This window comes from Callorhinchus milii, unplaced genomic scaffold, assembly GCF_018977255.1.
Source record: "Callorhinchus milii isolate IMCB2004 unplaced genomic scaffold, IMCB_Cmil_1.0 Scaffold11, whole genome shotgun sequence".
In the NCBI taxonomy this organism is placed as follows: Eukaryota; Metazoa; Chordata; class Chondrichthyes; order Chimaeriformes; family Callorhinchidae; genus Callorhinchus; species Callorhinchus milii.
Window position 1 is genome coordinate 2,829,591 of NW_024704752.1, and position 24,703 is coordinate 2,854,293.

The 24,703-nt window shown below is 44.6% G+C and overlaps 1 protein-coding gene across 1 annotated transcript in view; it reads left to right on the forward strand.

Annotated features, from left to right (window-relative positions):
• zgc:153039 (uncharacterized protein LOC767698 homolog) overlaps positions 1-22,685 on the forward strand; it is a 46,068-nt gene extending 23,383 nt beyond the window's left edge. Inside the window, exons 7-13 of the mRNA XM_042338973.1 lie at positions 3,090-3,247; positions 8,350-8,432; positions 16,629-16,753; positions 18,464-18,656; positions 19,843-20,017; positions 20,803-20,949; positions 21,782-22,685. Of these exons, the coding sequence (XP_042194907.1) occupies positions 3,090-3,247; positions 8,350-8,432; positions 16,629-16,753; positions 18,464-18,656; positions 19,843-20,017; positions 20,803-20,949; positions 21,782-22,638 (1,738 nt within the window). The 3' untranslated portion in view covers positions 22,639-22,685. The remainder of the gene's footprint in view (positions 1-3,089; positions 3,248-8,349; positions 8,433-16,628; positions 16,754-18,463; positions 18,657-19,842; positions 20,018-20,802; positions 20,950-21,781) is intronic.
• The last annotated feature ends 2,018 nt before the right edge of the window (positions 22,686-24,703 follow it).

Below are 24,703 nucleotides of genomic sequence, written 5' to 3' on the forward strand. Positions count from 1 at the left end.
TCAAATACTATAGTTGTACAATGCTGGGGGACCGCTTTATTGCTTAAAAGTTGCATCTTTACAGTATATTCCATGAAGCACTTTGAGACGTCTAGAAGGTGTGAAAAGTGCTATATCAAATGCAAAGATCATTATCCATTATTATTATATTATTATATTTCTCCCACAAAGTATACAGTCAATTCACTTTACAGTTTATTCTGTGAAGCGCTTTGAAACGTCTCGAAAATGTGATAAGACGCTGTATCAAATGCGAGGATTATTATTATTGTACGAAACTCCCAACTTTGGTGTTAATCTGTTAACTTTTGCAGCGTTAAATTGATATCTTTCTGCTTTTTCATTTCCCCCACCTCATCTTCCATTTAATGAGAACCAGTCGAGTTCCAACACAGTTGAACGCTGCTCACCTACACTTCGAGCATTTTTTCACCACAGCCCACAGGTTGCTCTTGGGAGTGTTCAGCAGCATTGAGCAATGCGCCAGTTGAAGCTGGATTCATTGCGTTCTCGGTGACACTGGCAGCGAACGTTAATTTTCTGCAGGAGAGGATTGTACCTGGGAAATGTCTCTGATCCTTTGTGTAATAAATAAAACTACAAATTGATGTGCGGAATATATTTTATCTAATCAAACCGTGGGAGATTGAGGCATTGTTAATCATTTTTTATTACGAGCTGGCCCAAGGCACTCGACCAGTTGGAAAAACCAATTTACCGAATGCGTGCAGTACAAATCTGTACAGTAATTGTGAATCATCACAGTCTGGACGGGAGAACATAAAACAAAACCTTTCTTAATAAGTATGCAAGCCATGTGGGTGCCTCAGTACGCTGAAGTTTTAAAGGCACAAATAGGATAATGGAATTTGAATGACACACGCCTACCTTTGTGGCGCGTGTGCGCACATGTGCGTGTGTCTGCGTGTGTGAGATGTGCACCATTAGTTTTATTAGTTGTGCTGAAAAACGCTGACCTGTAGCATTTCAACACCAAGGAGCTGGAGGATGTAATTCCACCGTTGGTTTATTTTAAGCTCCCCCGATGGTTTTTGTCCTGTTGATGTATTCTTCTTAAAATTGATATCTACCTACGATGGAGTTTGCATGTGACTGAATTGAGCTGTATTTACTAGCAAATTGGCAGCAATGGTTATTTCATGGAGCTGGGATTCTCAGTTCAGTTCAGCTCAGCGTGTTTTTCTTTGAATGAGTACAGAACATCAAAGGCTAAGGAACATCACTTTAGCACATTATGTTTACTTGGACATCCGTATCAAAAGAGGATTATTATTATTGGTCATTTTGAGGACAGCAAAACGTGCGGTGAGAGCAAAATGGGGAAATATGTTGCACATGTATATAATGTGTTAAACTAAAGCTTCCAGAAAATTCTTATGTTGTTGTATTGTTTGCAACACGACATGTTAAGCGTCTGTCGGGATGGTGGACAGCGACCTGATTGGACCTTGGTCTTCTTTCGTCAGCAAATGCTTGTGTTCTTAGGCTCTAATTCGGGTGAGCTTTGGGAGTCTGATTTAGTGATGACTGAGAGTTTCATTGCTGAGGTGTAATTTGTTTGACGACATAAAGTACTCGGAGGCTTAATAATAATAACAATCCTTTTTGAACAAAGCTTGTGGGGCGGGGGGTTGGGTGGCAAGATGGGAGAGGGAATTGTCGGGAGTGTGAACCCAACAAGATTCACGCTCTCCGAGACCCTATTTATGGTACGTCCATGTTGGTGAATTGCCGTGAATTTGGCTGCGATAAATATGCGGCATAAGTACATTTACTCTCAAGCATACGTCAGTCCTCACATTATGACTTCTAATGTTTGTTTGTGAATATTAATATTAACGTAAGTCAGGTTGCACCTGACCTCAGTGCTGGAACTGATTGGCAGTCAGAAAGTTGCGTCTTAGCATCGAGGTCGCAATTTGGTTTTGTTCTATAGATCAGGAAAGATTGCTAAAGGTGACAATAACAACAACTTGCATTTATATAGCGCCCTTCACGCGGGTAGCGTCCCGGAGCGCTTGACCTGCTTTTAACGCTCTGTGGGATAACAGTGGATGTGCTGTCCATCTTCTGCCATTGACTGGCCAGCTTCCTGCGTGTAGCACGTGCAGGAAGTGACATCAGCGGCGATCTGATGAACCAGACGCACTATTGAGTTTGAGTCTGAGTTTATAGACCCAAACCACTGCCTTGTAACGTCTCGTACCTCATTATAGGCATCCAAATGGTGACCACTCCATTGGGCTTTGGATGAGAATTTACAACTGGTTCACACTGGTAAGCTTGGATGCCAAGCAAGGGGGAGGGGGGAAGGTGATCATAAACACAGTCTTGAGAGGTAGGTTTTCAGGTGGAACTTAAAGAGAAATGGATAGAGAGGTGAGACGGAGAGATAGAGACAAGGAGTTCCAAAGCTTAGGGATGTGATGACTGAAGACTCCCATTTGTTTGGTTAAACCAAGGTCCTGTCTGCCCTGGTCGAGCGGATGTTAAAGGTTCCGTGAGACTGTTTGACAAGAGATGAGAGTCTCCTGATGTGAGTTGGCTGTGCGCAGAATACATCACGCGAGAGGTTTCAACATTATCACAACAAGAACTTGCATTTATATAGCGCCCTTCACACAGAGACACAAAACATAAAAACATAAGAAATGTTAGACGAAAAAAAGACTAAGGTCCATCTAGTTCACCTTCCACTTTCCCTGCGGTCGTCTGCACATATGTCCCAAACTCCCATGTACTATATCCCATAATGTTATTTCCTCAAAGAAAACTATCTAATCTCTGTTCGAAAGAATCAACGTTTCCTGCTTTAACCATCTCCCAAGGGAGCCTGTTCCACAGGTTTACTATTAACAGTGCTGCAGCTTGATGCTGAGCAGGGGGAAGAGAGGGGATGTGGCTGTAGGCACGGTCGAAGAGAAATGTCTTCAGGTGCGATCTGAAGACCGGCAAGGAGAGTGGGTGGGGGAGGGGGGTGTGTGGCAAGGTGGAGGGGTTGAGGTAGGATTCCAGTGCTACAGCGAATGGAAGGCTTACTCAACTTCTTTTCATTTAATTCCCTAAAGAAAACTGCTTCAATATAATTATGGTTTCCTGAAAGACATTAATATCTGGGGTCCGTTCGTCACCATTGGGATTTACTCTTCAACCTTGTCAGCTGCCATGAGCAATCTGATTGGAGCTTCCCGCATCCTCTATGCGCTCGCCAAGGACGATATATTTGGTAAGTTTTTCTCCTAACATCTTTCCCTTTGCTCTCGTTTTTAGATCCGAGAGTGTTTGTACAATAATACCAATAATCCTTACATTTGATGTAGCGCCTTATCATGTAGGTGAGACACCTCAAAGCGCTTCACAGAATATATTGCAAAGTGGATTGACTGTGGACAAAACATGGCAGCCAGTTGCGTAGAGCAAACAGTCGTGGATTGAGTGACCACATTTTTTTGTTTTGGTGGGATTATTACCCTCAGAAACCGATCCGCCAATCAACTAATAGCCGGGTTCCTACTTACTCTTAGATAAACAGAGGAGTATAAACTTGCACAAGGTTTTGCCCTGCTCGGGAATCGAACCCGGGTCCTCTTGTTTCCAAAGCGAGCGCACTAACCACTAGTCGATGGGACATAATACTATGCTTCCTGTTATAACGCACGTCAATTTAGCAGTGCAACATGAGCGGGAAATGGGCTTCGCTTCACTCCGAGGCCCTGGCGTTGAGATCGTCTGTGTCTCTCTCTCTCTTCTGTGTGTGTTTGTGAGTCTCTCCTCTGCATGTGTGTTTGAGTGCCTCTGTATGAATTATCTGTGCGTGTCTCTCTCTCCTCTGTCTGTCTGTATATGTGTATGTCATTCTGTGTAGGTGTAGAAAAATGTAGCTTGGCAGTAAAATGTACCTCTCAATAGCAATCGTCAATTCCCTGTAATCTTCTGCAAAATTCATCAAATTTCTCTGGAATTTTTGTTAAATATTTCCGCAATTTTCTATTGGCCCAGGTTATTATTATGACCTGTTTCACTTCCTGTTTGGGGAGTTGTGGTGCTAGTGTTGTGATTCATAATGAAATCTCATTGACTGCACGGCTTCACTTGTTTCTTGCTGAAGAGCTGGAAACAGAGATGCATTGTGTCTTCACCAGCCTGTTCGTCCATTGTTTATTGCGAGTGTGAGTGTGTGGAGAGAAAGAGAGAGAGAGAGAGAAAGAAAGAAAGAGAGGCACTGAAGACTCAATACAAAGTGATAGGAGCCTGAGTGAGGTTTGTGCTCAGAGCCACAGCACAGACGAGAACACAGAGTGATGGCAGATTGGTGGGAGCAGTGTGTGTGTGTCCATGTGTCGTGTGTGTGGGTGAGGATGGGGGGAGAAACCATGTCACGGAAAGAAATAAAGAACATGAGGAAGGATAGAAAGAAGATAGTTGATGTTGAATAAAAAAAATTGTACTTAGTGACTTATGATGCTGTTACGGGAAACCAATACGTCACTCCCTCAGTGCCCTCTGAAGACGAGATATTTTACATAGTCGCAAACATCTATAGGTTCCTGAGAGAGAGAGAAAACTGCTGCATCAGCAGACTTAATGTCTTTGGCGAGCTGCCATTCCCTGGCCAGACACTCTCTGGTGAAATACTATCCCTGAGCCAACTCCTGACGATATTTCCTTTTTATTTTTGTTCAGGTTTCTCCATGGATATTTAAGCTGCTTTCTCTTCCACCCCTGGATTGAATGACAACCTTTTGGGGTGGGGGCGTGGGGGATTATAGTCCCACGAAAGCGATCCACCAATCGACTTAACAACCGTGTTCCTATTTACTGTTAGATAAACAGCGGCGTGTGGAGTAAGGAAACTTGCCTAAGGATTTGTCCTGATCGGGAATCGAACTCGGGTCCCCTCACTTGCTAACCACTATAATACAGAACTCCAATGCCCCACAGGCAGCAATGAAATGAGTGACAGTTTTTTTTTGTCTGGTATGGGGGATTGTTGACCAGGACCCTTGAGATGGGGATTTTGAGACCCAGATAGATTCCAACTTTGTGGGATTCTACACTGAATTAGAACGATTTGCTAAATACTGAATGCTCTGAAATTCTGCCTCAGAGTAAAAACCTAGAGCTAAGTGGACTCTCTCCCCAAATAATAATAATAATAATTAATAATAATCCTTGCATTTGGTATAGTGCCTTATCATGTCTTCAAGACGTCTTAAAGTGCTTCACAGGATATATTGTAAAGTGAATTAACTGATATTTTGTGGACTTCTCTTGCTTGCTCTCATTATGTTCTGTTACTGAGAAACTTCTGTCTCACTAATTTTTTATCTGAAAATTAGAGCCAGGTTATTTAGGAATGAAATAAGGAAGCATTTTTTTCAAGCAAATTTTCACCCAAACGGTTGTGGGAATCTGCAACTCTCTCCCCCAAAAAGGCTGTGGATGTTGGATCCACTCAAATTTTCAAGACTGAGATGGATAGATATTTGTGAGGTCAGGGTATTAAGGGATACGAGGCAAAGGCGGGTATTTGGAGATGAGGTACAGATCAGCCATGATCCAATAGAGTGCCAGAAGAGGCTCGAGGGGCTGAATGGCCTCCACCTGATCCTGTGAAAGTGTATAGCAATCCGGAATTTCAAAGTGTTTCACTCCCTCTTTTTTATATGTGTGTGTATATATATATATATATATATATAAAAAAAAGAGCTTTTTGTTTCTCTCGCTCCACACGACAGCTTGAAACTTCTGTGGATTATCATCTCGAGTTTTGATAAAAAAAATTTGGGTGTGGTGGTGGGAGGAAAATGTCTGATTTGCTTGCAATTAACGCCAGGATGGGAGCGTGGAGCAAATTACAGTGCACCCTGACTGCCATTTATCCTGTTCATGGAGAATTGTTCACGGTTTTGTAACCATTTCTCCATTGAAGCTGAAAAATAAGCTCCTCAGTTGAAATGGTATTTTCTGAATTGGCTCGGAGCTTCCGAGTTGCCTGAGGTGAATGAGGTCAGCTTTGAATTGCAATACCCAAGGCGTGGGTAATTGCTGTACTTTTCAAATCATCTCAATTATCCTTTTCCGATTATGTTGCTAAGAAAGGCAGGGAGTTTGGGATCAAACCTCCAACCTTCCTCCCAGCCGGACGGTGAAGGATTAGATAAAAGGTTAATAAACTGCTTTGTGACGGTTTGAAAGGGAGGAAGAATGTAATGAAAGATGGTGCAAATGAGGACCTTGCGCGTGCTTGCGAGCTGGGAGATTATTTTTTTCTTAGAATAATAATAATGATCCTTGCATTTGATGTAGCGCCTTAGCACACCGTGAAGTCGTCTCAAAGCGCTTTGCAGAATATACTGCAAAGTGAATTGACTGCATATTTACACAAGCAGCCTTTCAATGTTTGGAGGACGTCCCAAGGCGCTGAGCAGTCGTGGCTTGGAACCCGAGCTCGGGGTTGGGAGTCAATGGTGGGTGGGGTGGGGGAAGGGGAGGGAAAGGATGACTGAAAAAGTGGGACAAAGAAGTAGGTTTTAAAGATATCCGTGTCATTGCTGGTGACTCAATGGGGGTTGGGGGGTGAGTGGGGGGCAGAGGTGTCTTGTCAGGGAGAGAGGTTGTATTTCATGGATAATACAATGTTCTTTATACTTATTGCATTGTAGAAACGTCAGCACAGAAGGAAGCCATTCGGCCCATTGTCCTTGTGTCTTGCTGATCCCCCCCCCACTGGAGCTATCCACTGTTAATCCCATTTTTCTGCTGCTTCTCTGTGCCTTTTATCTTTGCGATTCTTCCAAGTGTCTATTCAATTTCCCTTTCAAATGATATAATTGACGCGGTTTCAAGAGCCACTCGGCATAACGTGTTTCACCTCCTAACACCGCTTCGTGTGGCAAAGAAATCTTGCTAACCTCCCCCCTCTGTGCTTCCAGTCGGCTTGCGTTTACATTGCCTTGTTGCTAGACAGTTTTCCCTCTGTGCTGACATCTCTATAACTCAATGAATACAGAGAATCGAATTAAAGAAAACTCGCAGATCCTTGGGAACCAAAGTAAAAACTTTCTTATTTAGTGGTTAGTCTGGCTCATTGGAGTCGTGCAGCGAATTGGTTAGAGTGCTCTCCTCGTAATCGAGAGGACCCGGATTCCCAGGCAGGGTGAAACTTTCGGCAAGTTTCCTCACTTCACACGTCTCTGTTTACCGAGCAGCAAGTAGGAACCTGGTTGTTAGTCGATTGGAGGATCACTTTCCAAGAGTAATAATCCCTTCAAAAAAAATAATAATTTGGTTACTCAATCCACGACTGTTTGTGGGACACTTCTGTGCACAATTGGCTGCCGCGTTTCAACTACAAAATACACAGTCAATTCACTTCACAGTATATTCTGTGAAAGGGTTTGAGTCGTTTCAACTATTGTGCGCTATTCGAAAAGAGAAGGTGAATTTTTCCCAGTGTCCCGGCCAACAATCCCCTAAATAAAATTGATTGCTCATCTCGATGTTTATGGAACATTGCTGTATGCAGATTACCATTTGCAGTAACTCCTGTGAAAGCCTTTGAGACAATCTCCCCACGTGAAATGAAATATATCAAACGCAAGAACCTACATAGATTTATTTAAACTTATGAACACATCCATTTGATCATTTCTCAACCCTCTCAGCTCCATTGAACACAGTCTCCTGTCACAACTCTGTCCTCTCATCCCAGACACCAATCACCTTTGTGAAAACTTCAGCGTTGAATCCACCCTTACTTAAAGTAAACGGCTGTGTCCCTAACAAACTTCAAGGCTCTTATTTTCGGGCATTTATTGAAGAAAGGCTCAATTTCGCTACTTTCGTGACAATCTTTGGCGTTTACTATTTAGCAGGTCTAATGTATCAGTGAAATAGGTACATTTTCAATTTCCTCTTGTTTCAGCTGCTTGTAGCCTGAAGAGCAACCAACACCCAAGAGTGCTTCACAGAAAATGTAATTTCTATGCAGCTCACACATACTTGACTCTGTGCTGCTTTCAACGTTGGACTAATAATTACCTTAAAACTCCTGCCACTTGTTACTAGTTGCAACATTTCATTTCATGAGTTGGGGAGATTGGGGGGTGGGGAGAAGGCCCACGAAATATACAGTCAATTCACTTTATCGTCTATTCCCTGAAGCGCTTTGAGACGTCTTAAAGACGTGATAAAGCGCGATGTCAAATGCAAGGATTATTATTATTATTAAAGGAATGTGAGGAAAGCCTCTGAATGTCAGATCGTTGCTGATTTGGATAAAGGCCTCACCAGGTGTTGTTCCCTCTTTGTTTCTCCTCAATTTAGGAAAGCTCCTTCTTCCCGCTAAGAAGACTTCCTGCCACGGGAATCCCTGGGCTGCCGTGCTGATCTCCTCCTTCTTCGTGCAGGTACCTTCACCGTCTCCTTGTAGCTCGAGCCCCCTTCGCAAACTCTAGTGCAAGGAAGAATCTCTCTCTAGTGGGTTTGCTGCATTGATTAAACCCAACTGACCTGTTCCCTGGTGAGACTGGTCCTCTGTTCTTCCACCCCTCCTTTAACTTTATGCCACCTGGATCTCTTATACCCCCCCCCACCCACTCCCCCCCATACACATACACACGCACTACCCCAAGATTATACTATATCAAGTCCCACTAACTCATGTACACCTGTGAGTTCATAAAAGCGACAGGTACAAAGAAACATGTTTGTGTTTCATTCACACAGAATAATAATAATAAATAATCTTTGCATTCAATATAGTGCCTTATAACATCGTTGAGATGTTTCAAAGCGTTTCACAGAATAAACCGTAAAGTGAAGTGACTGTGTATTTGTGGGTGAATCACACTAGCAATTGTTCACAGCAATGTCCCACAAGCAGTCGTGGATTAAGTGACCTAATTATTTTTTAAAAAGGATTATTACTCCCAGAAAGCAATCCGCCAATCGTCTGGGTTCCTATTTCCTTCTAGGTAGACAGAGGCGTGTGGAGTAAAGAAACTTGCCCAAAGTTTCACTCCGCTTGAGAATTAAACCCGGGACACTGCTGTGAACAGTTGGCTGCCGCATTTCGCCAACAAAATAATAATAATAATAATCCTTGCATCCTTCTAGACGTCCCAAAGCGCTTCACAGAATATATTGTAAAGTGAATTGACTGTATATTTGTGGGTGAACGCGGCAGCCAATTGCGCACAGCCAATCCAATGTACGGTATATTTCATGAAGCATTTTGAGGTATCTCGACGACATGATAAGCCGCTATATTAAATGCAAGGATTATTATTATTTGTCAAGTAACATAGCATGGAAATGGGAGTTTTCAACCCATTGAGCCTGTTCTGCTGTTTTTCCCCCACATGAGTCAACTCGTCTAAACCTATTCTCCCGCTCGCACGCTCGCTCACTTTCTCCTCATCGTCTTCAAGCATCTATTCCAATTCCCTGTTAAAAGAATTTATGAACTGCCGTTCATTATTTTTTTTTAACTTCCTTTACTCAAGAATTGGCATAGATAAACAGTTTAAATCAATTCCGCGAGCAAGAAAATATTTTAGCGAAAGGGGTCTTTAATGTTGATGGAGCTTTAATATTGTCAGAAATCAATAAAACCACATGGAAGGTGATAAATAACACTTTTATAAGGTGATTAGTTCTGGTGGTGATGAACTAGGTCAGTGCTCCTGGTGTTCGAGGTCAGTGATACAATCTGTGAGAAAAGGACAAAATGCTACCTTGCGGAATGATTTAAGCACAAAACTTGAGGATCGAATTAGTCGTGAGTTCGGCAAGATTTATCCGAGTGAAAAATTTAATAGAGTACCGATGAAGAAATACATTTTTGAATTTTACTAAAGAAACGACATGGGCACGACAGGATGATAACACACACGACAGGTCGATCGGCAGATCTCTTTTCCGGGGGTAATAATCCCTTCAAATAAATGAATAAGAATAATTTGGTCACTCAATCCACCACTGTTTGTGGGACACTCCTGTGCAAAATTGGCTGCCACTTTTCGCCCACAAAATATACAGTCAATTCACTTTACAGTATATTTTGTGAAGCACTTTGAGACGTCTCAACACCGTGATAAGGTGCTGTATCAAGTGCAATGATTATTATTATGATTATTATAATATACGGGGCAATGTACATTTAACTGGAAGCAGAACACAAGAGCCCAACCAGTTCAGTAGATGGGCCAATGAGTGGCAGTTGGAGTTTAGTGTTGACAAATGCAGCAATGGTAAGTAAACTTGGGTGCCAAGCATTGCCCATTAGCCCAGGCAGAGATGGGGAAGGACTTGATTGTGATTTGGATCATCCACTGAGGGTTTTCTGTCCTTGAGGAGTCACGGTCAATAAAACAATACGCGAGGTCTGTCTGGCAGTCACCCAGCAATCTCGTTGGGTAGCTGCCAGATAAGCCTAGTATTTTATACTGGGTTTGTCCAGTATAAATTAGATAAATTAGTGAGGCCACATTTGTTGTAATACAACACAAATTGACATTTATGTGGTGCTTTCCATGTCGGGGGAATGTTCCAAGGCGCTTAAGTGTACTGACTTGGTAATGTTCAGGTTGGACCCTGTACTTTAATCCTTGCCTTTCCTTGCATTTGCATTTGATACAGCGCCATTTCACATCAAAGCACTTCAAAATATATACTGTAAAGTGAATTGACTGTATATTTTGTGGGCGAAATGCGGCAGCCAATTGCACACAGCAGTGTCCCACACACAGTCGGTGATTAAGTGACCAAATTATTATTTTTATAAAGGATTATTACCCCCCAGAAAGTGATCCGCCAATCAAATAACAACCGACTAACAATTGACTAACAACTTTCTAAAGGACATTGGAAGTGTTTGGAGAGGGTTCACAATAGGACTCCCTCAAACCTATTTTATCCCAGTGATGGTTATCCTGAATAAATGGCAAATCGTAGTGACTGTTCTTCATACTGCAAACCACCTCGAAATATCCGTATAACATAAAATTGGTACATTTCACGCTCTCTCTGGCCTCCTCACTTGTTGGACCTGAAACAAAATGGGATGTCACCTTAATTTGTCGCGATGGCTCACTGGATAATTCACGTGTGCAGCTGGAGCCTAAGAGAATCGGAAGAGGGAGAAGTGGAGTTAGGAGAGGAGAAGATAGCTCCCCATTTCTGTGTGAAAGATCCCAGGAGCATTGCTTGGGAGTGTAAGAACATACGAATTTGCTAGGTGAAAGAAGTCCAAGGTCCATCCTGGCAGCCCTTTGAGATATCTCGAAGATAAGGTGCTGTATTAAATGCAAGCATTATTATTCAATCGCAGGTCATGTGCTCTGGTTCTACTGTATCTGAAAGGCTTCACTGAAGCCAATACTTGTTGGGTATTGCCTGTTGGGCTGTCAGAAGAGGGTGTTTCTCCTGCATTCAACCATAGACCCAACCGTAACAATCATTTGAGGCTGAAAAAGCTAGATTTGTTCCAGAAATCTAAAGAGGTAATGGACATTGGATAGACAGTTGCTGTGTCCTTCTAGCTTTTGTTCTCTAAAACGCCTCACAGTGGGTTTAGATAGCAGAGTGATCCAGTTTTACAGATCGCTCTTTTTCAGAAAGAATTCACTTCTTTTATATATATATATTTTTGTGTGTGTGTAGCACCTATCGCATCAAACTGTCTCAGCATCAGCTAGGCTCAGTGGGTAGCACTCCAGTCTCTGGATCATAGGAACTTGGAACAGGAGTAGGCCATTCATCTCCACAAGCCTGTTTTTCCATTCTATTAGATCATGGCTGATCTGTAGGTCAACTCCATTTACCTGTCTTTGCTCCATATCCCTTGATACCTTCACTGAACAAACATCTATCTACCTCAGTTTTGAAAATTTCAATTGCTTCAGCACCCACAGCCTTTTGGGGGAGAGAGTTCCAGATTCCCACTCCCCTTTGTGTGAAAAAGTACTTCCTGATTACAATACCATACAAAATCACATTTGTATAGCGTCTTTCACATCGGGAGGATGTCCCAAGGCGCTGGACAGTTAAGGATTTGGGCCTGAGCAGAGGGGTTGGGATCAGAGAGGGGTAGAGGGCAGGGAAGTTAGGAAGGTGGCCGAAGGAGCGGTTGAAGAGGAGGGTCTTGAGACGTGCCTTGAATGATCAGAATGCGGTGAACATTGTCAAGGCTGACGTTCCAGGGTGATGTTGGGGGAGCACTGAATTGTCAGAGGTCCTGTCCTTTAGGTTGAGACTTGAGACCAAGGTTCTGCTTGTTCAAGTAGATGTTAAAAGGTCTGACCCCGTGGTTTGTGCTATTCGAAAGGTGGGGAGGGGGGGGGTTGTCTCGTGGTTGTGGCCAAAAATCCTCCAGATAAAATTGGGTCATTCACTCCTTTGGTTGTTTGTGGACATTTTGTGTGAATTATTGGCTGTCACATTCGCCCGCAGTCACTACACTTTGCAGTAAAAATCCTGTGAAGCGCTTTGCGACATTTTGAGAAATGAGACGCTACGTAAAATGTAAAGTACTATTAACGACAAAAAGCATTTACGCTACCCCATCGTGCGGGGTAGTGTCTCGGAGCGCTTAACCACGACGGAGCCTGATGCCGAGCCAGGGGGAGAGAGAGAGAGAGAGAGAGGGGGTGGGGGGAGGGGGGTGACTGTAGACACGGTCGAAGAGGAGGGGTGAGATGAGATCTGAATTTGTATAAATTGTTACATCAGTTGTATTCACACATTGACAGTTTTTAAAATCAGAAAGAGCTAATGCGATCCTGCCAGGTGTGGGAGGGGAGAGGAGCGGGTGGGGGTGGGAAGATTAAAATGAACTGACATTCCCTCTTGCTTGAACAGATGGAACAAAAAAGCACTATAAGGAATTGCTCTTTGCTGAAACGAATTGGCAATCATTTCCAGAACCCTAATAACTAGTCCTTAGCCACCTGAGATTTAAAAGCCTTGTGTCACGTATTTGTCCCTTCTGCCTGCTCGCAGATATATTGAATGATCAATGCGGAGGCTGACATGCGGGAGGTGGGGGTGGGGGAAGGGGGGAGGTCGGAGGAGAATAAATGATTCAGTCTGGACCACTAAAGATAATAATCCCAAAAGCTACTGAGGGGTAATTTCATTATACTCCGCTGTGATGAATGCATCTGGTGGTATTAATTTGTCTCCGTTTTGACATGTCCACTGCAGGTTCCTGAGTTAACTCCATCCTGGCTGGACTTATTCTCCCCGGCCCAAGTGACAAGCCGCTAGCATTTGCTTCATTGCTAGACAGCAAGAAACAATAAGAGAGAAAGAACTCATATATTTATATATATGGGGGGTAATTTTATTATAGTAATAAAATCTTTAAATAGTCGCAAAGGGCTTTACCAGATTTACTGTAAAGTGAAATGACTGTGTGTTTTTGCGCACAGTAATGTCCTACAAATAGCAAATGAGTGACCAGTATTATTTAGGGGTTTGTTGGGCAGGACACCGGGAGACAGAAATAGCCAGATGAGACCTCGATTTAACGTTGGTTGTGAACGAAAAAGAACTGGTGGCGGTGGGGGAGGGAAGGGGTGGTGGGACGGTGGAATTGCCAAAGAATTCCTTTTTAATATTCAGGGATCCCATGCTTTCCCGTAATTCTTCACTGCAGAGACGACAATAATAACAATCCTTGCAAATCCTTCCAATAATCTGTGCGCAATTGGCTGCCGCGTTTCGCCCACAAAATATACACAGTCAATTCACTTTACAGTATATTCCGTGAAGCGCTCTGAGACATCTCAAAGATGTGGTAGGCACTATATCAAATGCAAGAATTATTCTTTTTTGATATAGCGTCTTCAAGACGCCTCAAAGCACTTCACAGAATATACTGTAAAGTGAATTGACTGTATATTTTGTGGGCGAAATGCGGCAGCCAGTTGAGCACAGCAGCGTCCCACAAACAGACGTGACCAATTTATTATTATTTCTTTTTGGAGGAATTACATTTTCCAATTTTAAACTCAGCAATGAACTTGCTTTCATGATTATTCCATATGCGGGGTTGGTTGGGAGGGGGAGGGGAGCAAGGCTAAACGCTGTGTAGTTCCACATTACCAAGAACCTGGGGCTGGGACGCACTTGAAAAGAGAAGTTGAATTTAAACTTCATAAACCTCTCGTAAATCACTTTTATGTAGTAAGGATTCTGTCCACCCTCTCCTGAGTATCTTGCGAAGCACATCGCAATGACTGATTCATCGTCTTAAAGTTTTTGCTGCAATTATAATTCACATTCCCACCACCTTCCTCCTGCCCGTGACTTCTGATGGATAAACATCATGCGATTTGAAAGCTGCAAAGGGATCATCCATGCTCCTGAAGTTAGTAATAATAATAATCCTTGCATGTGATATAGGGCCGTATCATGTTGTCGAGATGTATCAAAGCTCTTCACAGAAAAAATACTGTAAAGTGGAGTGATTTGTGTTTTGTGGGTGAAACGCGGCAGCCAATTGCGCACAGCAGCGTCCCACAAACAGTCGTGGATTGAGTGATCACATTATTATTTTTTTGAAGGATTATTGCTATTCAAATTGCCTTCCTCTACAGTTTTAACCAACATGTAGGTGATTAAGAGTCCGTTATTTTTCATTTCACATTATTATCGAGGAGTCCCATAGCGGAGTAGTTAGCGCACGCGCCTCGTGAGCGAGAGGAGCCTGATACAATTCCCGTGCGGGTGAAACCTTAGGCAAGTTTCCTTTCTCCACATGCCTCTGTTTACCTAGTAGTAAATAGGAACCTGATTGTCAGTCAATTGGATCGCTTTCCGGGGTCTATAATCCACCCCCCCCCCACCCCCCCAAAAAGATGGTCAATCCACGACTGTTTGTGAGACACCGCTCTGTGCAACTGACTGCCACGATTCGCCCAAAAAGTACACAGTCACTCCACCTCACTCAGTGAAACGCTTTGAGACGCCTCAATGACCTGATAAGACGCTACCTTATCAACCGCAAGGACCATTATTATTTCTTAGGGAAATCACTTTTTTAGGTATCAGCTAGTCGTGGTGAACGAGCGAGATCCTGTGACACCAATCCTTTCCTCCTCCATCTCCCCAGCCCGATAACACGGCTCCTGGCAGCAATCTGCCTTCCCTAGGTCCCTCACTGTGCACAGCCAGCTCTCCATCAGCCAGCCCCGTGGGCCTAAATAGCTGACAATAAATAAAAGTGGAAGCCATCTGGTGAGATGTGAGGAAAAGAAAACCAAACCTGCTGATTGAGTCACGCTGGCCTCTTGTTCCAATTTGTTGGGGCCTCCACTCTCACCTCTCCTTCCCCGCTTAGCAGCGAGATTTGAGCCCAGCAGGTTTCTTCAAACCTCCATTGCCCCTTTGCTGTCACCCGCCTCACAAGGAGTTAGGGGCCCTTCATTCCCTCAGCTGCTGCACCCTTTGCTGAACAGCTGAAGGGCTTTTTCCTCCAATACATCATCGTCAACAGTGTGTGTGTATGACTGTGTGTGTGTGTTTCTGTGTGTGGGGGCACGTCTCAAAACATACCTCGTTGTCCCCGCTTTTAGCTGTCTTTCTCCTCCCCACCCTGCTCGGCTCCCATCCCCCCAGGCCGAGTGTCCAGCCAGCACTGTGAAGCGCTTTGAGACGTCCTCCCTCCCGACGTGAGAGGTGCTGTGCGAAAGCGTGTCAAAGCACACGTCAACAACAACAACAACAACACATCGCGGTTGTACAGCTCCTTTCATGTCAGGAAGACGTCCCAAAGCGCTGGAAAGTCACCCGAGCTGGTGGCTAGGATCAGGAGGGTTGGAGGGCGGGGAGGGTAGGGGTAGGAGGGTGACCAAAGGCACGGTTGCAGAGGAGGTTCTTGAGACGGAGGCATGAGATGGGGATTGCAGCCACTGTCATTGTAAGGAACAAACTCCATTTGCATGTTGTTTAATGCTCTTTACTGGATATGGTTTTCACTGAATAGTTCCTGCAGTGAAATCTTCTAAAGATATTTTGGTTTTGTGTAACCAAAGGACTCGCTATCAAGTCCTTGACATGTGGACAATTTGATCCCTCACTGATGGGAACGTGACGTGTATTTTCCTGGAGTCAATGGAAAATCTCCCGTGTATTCTGTGTTGAGAGTCAACTCGTTCAATAATTGTAGTTCCAGCAGGCAGATTCTTGTGTTATTCAGTGACAGGAGCGTAAAAATCAACAGCTCTTGACATGGCATTGGTAGAGAGAGATGTATTAGTAGAATACAAAGTTGATTTACGGTGATGTGCCTGCACTGGAATTAACTCTTAATGGCTTCAGGCAAGACAAACCTGTAACTTAGTTTAATATGCACTGTTTGTTTCATTGCACTGTTGATCTGCATTCGGCTCCGAGGGGAAACCTGGGCCATTCAAAACATCTCCCGTGTCTGTGAGTGACCCGGGAGGCAAATGAGTCCTGTGATAATCAGTGAACAGAGAAATAATGCACCTACCGTTTGTCTCTGACACTTCCTTGGATGGTTTGTTACATGTTGTTTCAATGGGCGTCCTTGACTCACTGACTGTTGGAATAGGATTTCCTCTTTGTATTTTCAGCTTGTGCTGTTTTCGGGCAAACTGAACACCATTGCCGGCATCGTGACCATCTTCTTCCTCCTGGTCTACGCAGCGGTTGATCTCGCCTGCCTAGCGCTGGAATGGGCTTCCGCACCAAACTTCAGGTACGCGCATAATCTGTCCATTAGAACAAGTCTAATAATAATAATAATCCTTGTGTTTAACATAGCCCCTTATTACGTCTTCGAGACGTCTCAAAGCGCTTCACAGAATCTACTATATGTCTTTTGGGTGAAATGCAATAGCCAATTGCACACACCAGTGTCCCACAAACAGTCATGGATTGAGTCACTAATGTTTTTTTGAGGGATTATTATCCTTGGAAAGCGGGAAAACAACCAGGTTCCACTTACTGCTGGGTTAACAGAGGCATGTGGAAACAGGCAGAGGAAACCTGCCTAAGGTTGCGGCCCACCAGGGAATTGAGCGTGGGATGCTCTCGCTCATGAGGCGAGCGCTACGCTAAACACTATGCTACGGGACTCCAGGTTGAGATGATGCCTCAACAAGTAGAAAATAAACTACTTGGAGACCCAACCGACCCGATTTGCCTTTGTTAAAGAGCCCTAAGTGTTATCACTGTTTTAATGGCCATGATGCTCGAATAACAAATTAAATGCACCCTTTTCAACCCTCTTCGGCGGTTAAATAGCTGCGCAAAACTGCACACCAAATGCTAAACATTAACATAAATCAAACCCGAATAGTGGTTTTACACTTCTCATACGGATGTAACGCAGAACATTGGGGAATGTCACACTTTGGTGGCACTTTGATGGAGAGCCAGGGCTGTTCTACCTTAGCTCAGCACCATTCACATGCCATAAAAACAAGCCGGCCACTTTAAGTGGCTTTCTAAATAATTGTTTTTGACCCAGGTAATGGGAATATTCACAAGAATATTCCGCCATCTGCCATTTGCATGTGTTTTTACTTTCTGCACACAGTTTAGCTGCACTAAAGAACCGGCTAATTTCCTTAAGAACCGGTCATTCAAAAGATTCTTTATAAAACATTGAAACAAAAACACTTTTTTTTCTCTCTCTCTCACCAGCTTTACTTTTTAACAGCAATTTTCTCGGCTGGATGCTTTGATTACAACCAAGTGGATTGTAAAGATAATTGCATCAAGCGAAATTGAATTCTACTCTGCACTCAGTAGAATATTGTCCTGGAGAATAATGTAATCCCGATTTCAAATGATTAATGTCACCAAAAAAGTTTTGAAAGTAAGAAGGAAAGAAAGTATCACATTCATGTTTTTTAAATTAGAGATGTTTTCAGCAGTGTCTCTGGAATGAGATTATTAATTTTCTTGGTGCATTTCATGTCATGAACCTAAATATTTTTTTTCGGAATCCCGATACGAAAGGGGAATCTGCAAATGTAAATTTGTTGTCGCTGCTGCTTTCGTTTGTTGGTGAAGTTCTATTGATTTATTTATTAAGATATTACCTGTGTGATTCATTTAATTTTCGAAGTATTTAAGAGTAGAAACTGTGCGTGTGAGTGTGTATGTGCACCAAGAGGCTAGAGGGATTTGTACACGGTGTCACACACAATACAAGGTGAATTCTGATCACTGCTCCCCCATGTTTGAAGTAAAAATATACAACACTGCTGCGCGCTGTGAGGTTCAAGCACTCTGGGGCGCTACCCTGTATAGAGGGTGCTATATAAGAGCAAGTTGTTTGTGTTGTTGTTCTGGCGAGGATTACGACCTTGAAGAGTATCTGAAGTTGCAGTGAAGACCCGTGACTTGCTCCGTGGGTGATTAGACCCTTGGGATCAGTCTGTGTCCTTTCTGTTCTCAGGCCAACCTTTCGTTACTTCACCTGGTACACCTGTGTGCTGGGCATCATTGGCTGTGGGATCATGATGTTCCTTATCAACCCGATCTACGCCTCAGCCAGCATCGCCTTCATGCTCATCCTCCTGGTGGTGCTTCACTACGTCTCGCCCTCCAGCAGCTGGGGTTACATCAGCCAGGCTATCATCTTCCACCAGGTACTGAGAGGTCTTGCCAACACGTCAGCTGTGCATTCTAGCCACCTCGGCTCGAGGTCAGACCCCGAGCCTTCGGCTCCCCTCTCGACTCTCTACCCCCTCCTCGCTCCCTCCCTTCCCTCCCCTCACCCTGACCATTTCCCCTTTGGGACATCCTCCTGACGTGAAAGGCGCTCTATAAATGGAATCTTGTTGTTGTGTCTCTAGATAGTGATGCTATTCATCTTATAGTGTACAGGCTCCTCTTACCCCCCCTCCCCCCACCTCGTGCAGGGTAGCATTCCAGAGCGCTCTCTTGCACTGGAGTCACACAATCCAAATTTCTTGCTCTTTGGCAATGAGTTAGCATTAATTTTATAGTGAAATCAATTTTTTCCGTCATAATCGTTAGATGGCACTAGAGAGGTTCGAGTATGTAGAAGCCTCTTCAGGCCATCTGATCTCATCCGCCCAGAAGACCCACATCTTCTATTGTATTGTAGCCCCATCACAGCGTCAAGCTTGAATGGCCTCACATGCCCTTTCTGGACAAAATGACTGGAATGATTTTTTTAGGAAGGGTGGTAAGACAGGGATGCTTGATGGGAGGATAGGTGATCGGTGGTGAGATCAAAATAGACCCAAGGTCTTTCTTCACCTGAGCCAATCTTGTGATCTTGGCTTCAAGGTCTTGCTTGGTCCAGTAATGCTTCCTGGTTTCTGCCACTGAAATTGCCCTTCGCAAACGGATGTGGTCTCATTGTGGAGTCCTATAGCTCAGTGGTTAGAGCACTCGTCTCGCAGCGAGAGGACCCAGGTTTGATTCCCGGGCAGTGGCGAAACCTTGGGCAAGTTTACTTACTCCACACGCCTCTGTTTACTCAGCAGTAAGTAGGAGCCCGGTTATTAGTCGATTGGCGGATCGCTTTTCCAGGGGTAATAATTCCTTCAAAATAAATAACAATAATTTAGTAACTCAATCCACAACTGTTTGTGGGACGCTGCTGTGCGCAATCTGCTGCTGTCTTTCTCCCGCGAAACATATAGTCAATTCACTTTACAGTATATTCCGTGAAGTACTTTGAGACTTCTCGAAGACGTGATAAGGCGCCACATCAAATGCAAGGATTATTTTACATATATATTATTAATATATTAGTCTGCTGCATCAGTGCGTAAGTGTGTAAAGGTCTGATGTTTTTCCCAGGTGAGGAAATACCTCCTGATGTTGGATGTGAGGAAAGATCACGTGAAGTTCTGGCGGCCCCAGATCCTGCTGATGGTGGCTAACCCCCGAACCAGCACCCAGCTCATTGGGTTTGTGAATGACGTGAAGAAGAGCGGTCTATACGTGTTGGGCCACGTGGAGATCGGGCACCTCGGTAAAATAACACCTCATCTTTTCCTCTCTTCGTTTTGCTCTTGTGCAATTCAGTAGAACTGATACAGTGTGGAAAATGGAGAAATCAAATCTGATCTGGTGTTCTCTCCAAAGAAGATTGTGGGTTCAAGCCCCGCGTCGGCACTTGGATCACATTGTCTAAGCTGACGCTCCAATGTTGCGCTGGGGTGGGTGGGTGGGTGTGGGGGGTGGTTTGGGGTGTTGCATTACTGGAAGTGCGGTCCTTCGGATAACAGGTTAAAATAGAGATCCCATGGCAACAAGTGGAACTTGCTTGATCTGCCCATATTCTCGTGTTCCTAAAACGTGTGACAGAGAAACTACTGTGTAAACGTAGAAACAGGAGGAGGCCATTCAGCCCCTCAAGCCTGTTCTGCCATTCTATAAGACCATGGCTGATCTGTACCTCAAGTCCAATTACCCGCCCTTGCCCCCTGTAATCCCTTAATACCCTGTCCTAACAAATATCTTTCCATCTCAGTCTTGAAGATGTGAATGGATCCAGCCATAACCCACAGCCTTTTGGGGGAGAGAGTTACAGATTCCCACTACCGTTTGGGTGAAAAACTGCCTCCTGATTACACTAAAATGAGTAAAATGAGAGCGCTGTAATTTAGAATATTCGCTATGATTGTGTGTTTAATAAGTGCTGTAACGTGTGTAAGGATAGGTCCTGGTTCCTGTGTAACTTGGAAATCACCGACTGACTGACTGACTGAAATATGTGCCATCTCTCTCTCTCTCTCTTTTTCTGTGTTTCTATAGACGAAATGCCTTCTGACCCTCTTCAGGCCCAGTACGACTCCTGGCTAAGCTTGGTCGACGCATTGAACGTAAAATCGTTCGTCAGCCTCACTCTGTCCGACTCAGTGCGGCACGGAGTACAGCACCTATTGTTCATCTCCGGGCTCGGTAAATAGACTGAAAAAAAAAGGTCCAAATTACATACGAAACAAAAAGTTGGCCTGTGTTTAGGGAATCAATGCTTCAAAATATCCTGTACACGGTAGCTTTGATTGTTTTAGATTTTACCCGAGTGTTATCTTGGCCCAGTCAGTAGAGTAGCACTCTTACGTCTGGGTCACAAGGTTAGGGGTTCAAACCTCCCACGTGAGCTCACAGCCCTGTATCCTTACGAGGTACCATCTCCATCTTGGGGTGGACGTTAAAAAGCATGATTCAAAACGAGAAGGGAGTTTCTGTCTCCTGGTCGACAAGTCGTTCACTTCATAATAATAATAATCCTTGCATTTGATGTAGCGCCTTATCACGTAGTTGAGTCATCTCAAAGTGCTTCAGAGGATATATGGTAAAGTGGATGGACTGGCTATTTTTGGGTGCGAAACGTGCAGTCAGTTGCGCACAGCAGCGTCCCACAAACAGTCGTGGATTGAGTGAGCTTGTTTTGTTGGGAGGCATCATCACCGTTACTCCTGGAAAGTGATCCGCCAATCGACTAACACCCGGGTTCCTGCCTTACTGCTAGGTAAACAGTGGCGTGCGGAGTAAAGAAATCCGCCTCAGATTTTGACTCGCTCCCGATTCAAACCCGGATCCTCTTGCTTGCGAGGCGAGAGCTCTAACCACTACGCTACGGGTCTCCTCAATGTTTCATTGGGACCAAATTTGCTGTTACAATCGAGTCTAACTACTTGACAGTCATGGCCTGTGAAGCTTTGACGTTTATAGCCACAAAATCAAATGCAGTACAAGCCATTGTTTTGTTATTTCTCCCTGTTCTCAGGGGGAATGAAGCCCAACACTCTGGTCCTTGGTTTCTATGACGACTCGGTGCCCGAGGATTCTTTCCAACAGTTGCCGGGGTTCTCCTACGGCGGTGGCTTGTCTGGCCTAGCGGAGGACGAGTCCAGCCTGCAGCCGCTCTTCCCTCCCATCAGGGCCGCCCGCTCCCCCAAGGCGCTGACGGCCAAGGAGTACGTGGCCATCATCTCCGACGCCATCAAGATGCTGAAGAACGTGTGTCTGGCGCGACACTTCTCCCAGCTGGACAGGAGGGAGCTTCTGTCCCGTAAGAGCGGGCAGGTGTCCATCGACGTTTGGGCTCTGAACCCACTCCGTCCGGACAGCGCCAAGTACGTAGACACGTGTAGCCTCTTCCTGCTGCAGATGGCCTGCATCCTGAACATGGTGCGCTCCTGGCGAGGGGCAAAACTGCGGATCTTCCTGTGCGTGGAGTCCGGCCACAGCACTGGGGAGCACGAGAAGAAGCTCCAGCAGCTCCTGGGACAACTGCGCATCAAGGCCTCCATCCGCACCGTCTATTGGGACCCTGTGGCCGCGCTCCACTGGCACAAGCAGATGCCCAAGGACGACGGCAGCGAAGAGAGCGGCACGAGCACCTACGCCAACACCTTCCCGTCCAACTCCATGAAGATCTCCGACGAGTATCTGGTTGCCGTGAACCAGATGATTCTAGAACAAGGGCCAGACCCGGCCGTCAGGTTCCTGTACCTGCCCCGCCCGCCCGCAGACACCTCGCTCTATCTCAGATACTTGGAGCAGCTGGACATCATGACCCAAAACCTGGGGCCGACCCTCTTAATACACGGTGTCAGTGCCGTCACCAGCACCGATCTGTAGCTCAAACCCCCACTCCCCCTCCCCATCACTATCTCTCCCTCATCACCAACCCCTCTCCCCACTCCCAAATCCCCCCCTCACCCCCTCCCAACCACCTCCCCACCACCCCCTCCCATGGTCACGTGCCGAGTCTTATCGCACGTCGGGATTCATTCTATACTGTTGCCAGGGGACATTGCTCGCAGAGTAATAAGATGTTTACAGGGCAGAAAAAAAGGACCATTGTGTCTGTACTGGTGTTCGCTCCCCCACTGGAACTCTCCAATCTAATCCCATTCCCCAGATCTCTCCCCCAACAAATGTATTGAATTACCCTTTTGAAGGTGTGATGATCTTGCATTTCAACAGCCACTTGAGGTTAAACATTCCGGTCTCTCTGTGCGGGAGCAAATTCTCCCGATTTTTTTCGCCTCTTTTGACAATATTCAGTTTATGCCAGCTTATTGCTCTCTTTTTCCTTACTGCCTCCCTCCCTCCCTCCCTCCTCTGCCAGAAGATAGGGAATTGTGTTACTTCTTGCCTCTCCACCTGCCAGCCCATTCACCCGTCAACAATACCAGTTTTTCGAACTAACTATAATTGTGGGTTTCTTTGGAAAATAAGCAACTTAGGAGCGGTGTGCGTGTAAGAGTGAGTGAGTGGTTGCGTGTGAGAATTTGTGTGTTGGAGAGTGAGGGTGAGAAACAGTGCCTTACCTAAATAAGATTAAAATAAATTCAGCAGAAACATTTTCTTCAGTTACTTAAATATTTCCGTGCGTGTGCGAGTGTGCGTGTGTGTATGTGTGTATGTACTCGCACAAATGTTGTGATCCATGTTTGCCCCTCACATCTTTAGAAGAAGCAGTAACATAACAGAGCCTGCGTTCTGGGAGAATCATGATCTGGTTCCAGATCTGGTTCAGGGCTGACTTCTTCGAACCAGAGGCTGAAATAATTGCTCGAAAGAGTTCATCTAACGGAATTTTACAACTCTTTAAGGTGCCTGACACTTAGTACTAATCACAGTGTTAAAAATGCATCTCTTCTGTGAAAACGATGAACACATCTGGTGGTTGACAAATGGTGCGGATTTAGAATTCTGATCCTTACATTCGGGTTCATGCACCAACAACACAGCGAGATTTGCTGTTATCACAGCAACCGCCACCCCCCCCCCCACACACCCATAAACCGAAATTCCACTTCCTCTTTCCCCTCGAGAACAATTTTGTCTTAAGAATTTAATTGAGGAGGAATTCTTCAACCTGGTCTTAGTTTGGAGGCAGTTTTTCCGCGGGTATCAAAAGGAAACCAGCAACGAACAACGTACATTTATGTATAGCGCCTTTCATGGACTAACGTGTAGGTAACCAGCCTCCAAACTAACAATAATCCTTGCATTTGATACAGCGCCTTATAACATCATTTAGACACCTCAAAGCGCTTCACCAAATATATTGTAAAGTGAACTGACTGCATGTAACCAAGACTGAATTGAAGAATTTTTCCTGAGTCCACACCACCATCTTATATTTTGACCAAATGACCTTTTCGTTATGACCTTGCAGGCTAAGACTAGGAGCAATTTTTTAGGACACATATCGTCCTCCAAACTATACACTGTGTCCCGAGATATTATTGCTTAACAGAAATCTATCTAATTTATTCTTGAAAGAATCAACACTTTCTGCTTGCATCTAATTCAGCACAGAACAGGGATTAAACCTGCAACCTTCCCCGTCCGGCCTATATGTCTGAGCAACTTGGTTTCTATGTTGCCCTCGCACGTTTCAGTGAAAGATATTTGTGTGGACAGCATGGCTTGAGAATGGTTTTGCTGCACTGCTGTATGTTGGCAAACACTGGCTTTGGTTCTAGAGTAATAGCGGGTGAGATGGGGAACCAGTTTACACTGATGTAATGAGCATTGCTTAAGTAGAACTGCTTACGAGCTCACGAGACAAAGGGATTATTATTATTTGAATAATAGGAACATATATGTTTGTTAGGAATATACTGCATTGTCTTAGCTGCTGATTTTACTTTGATATGGATTTGTTTTTTCTGTGGCAAAATGTATCTGC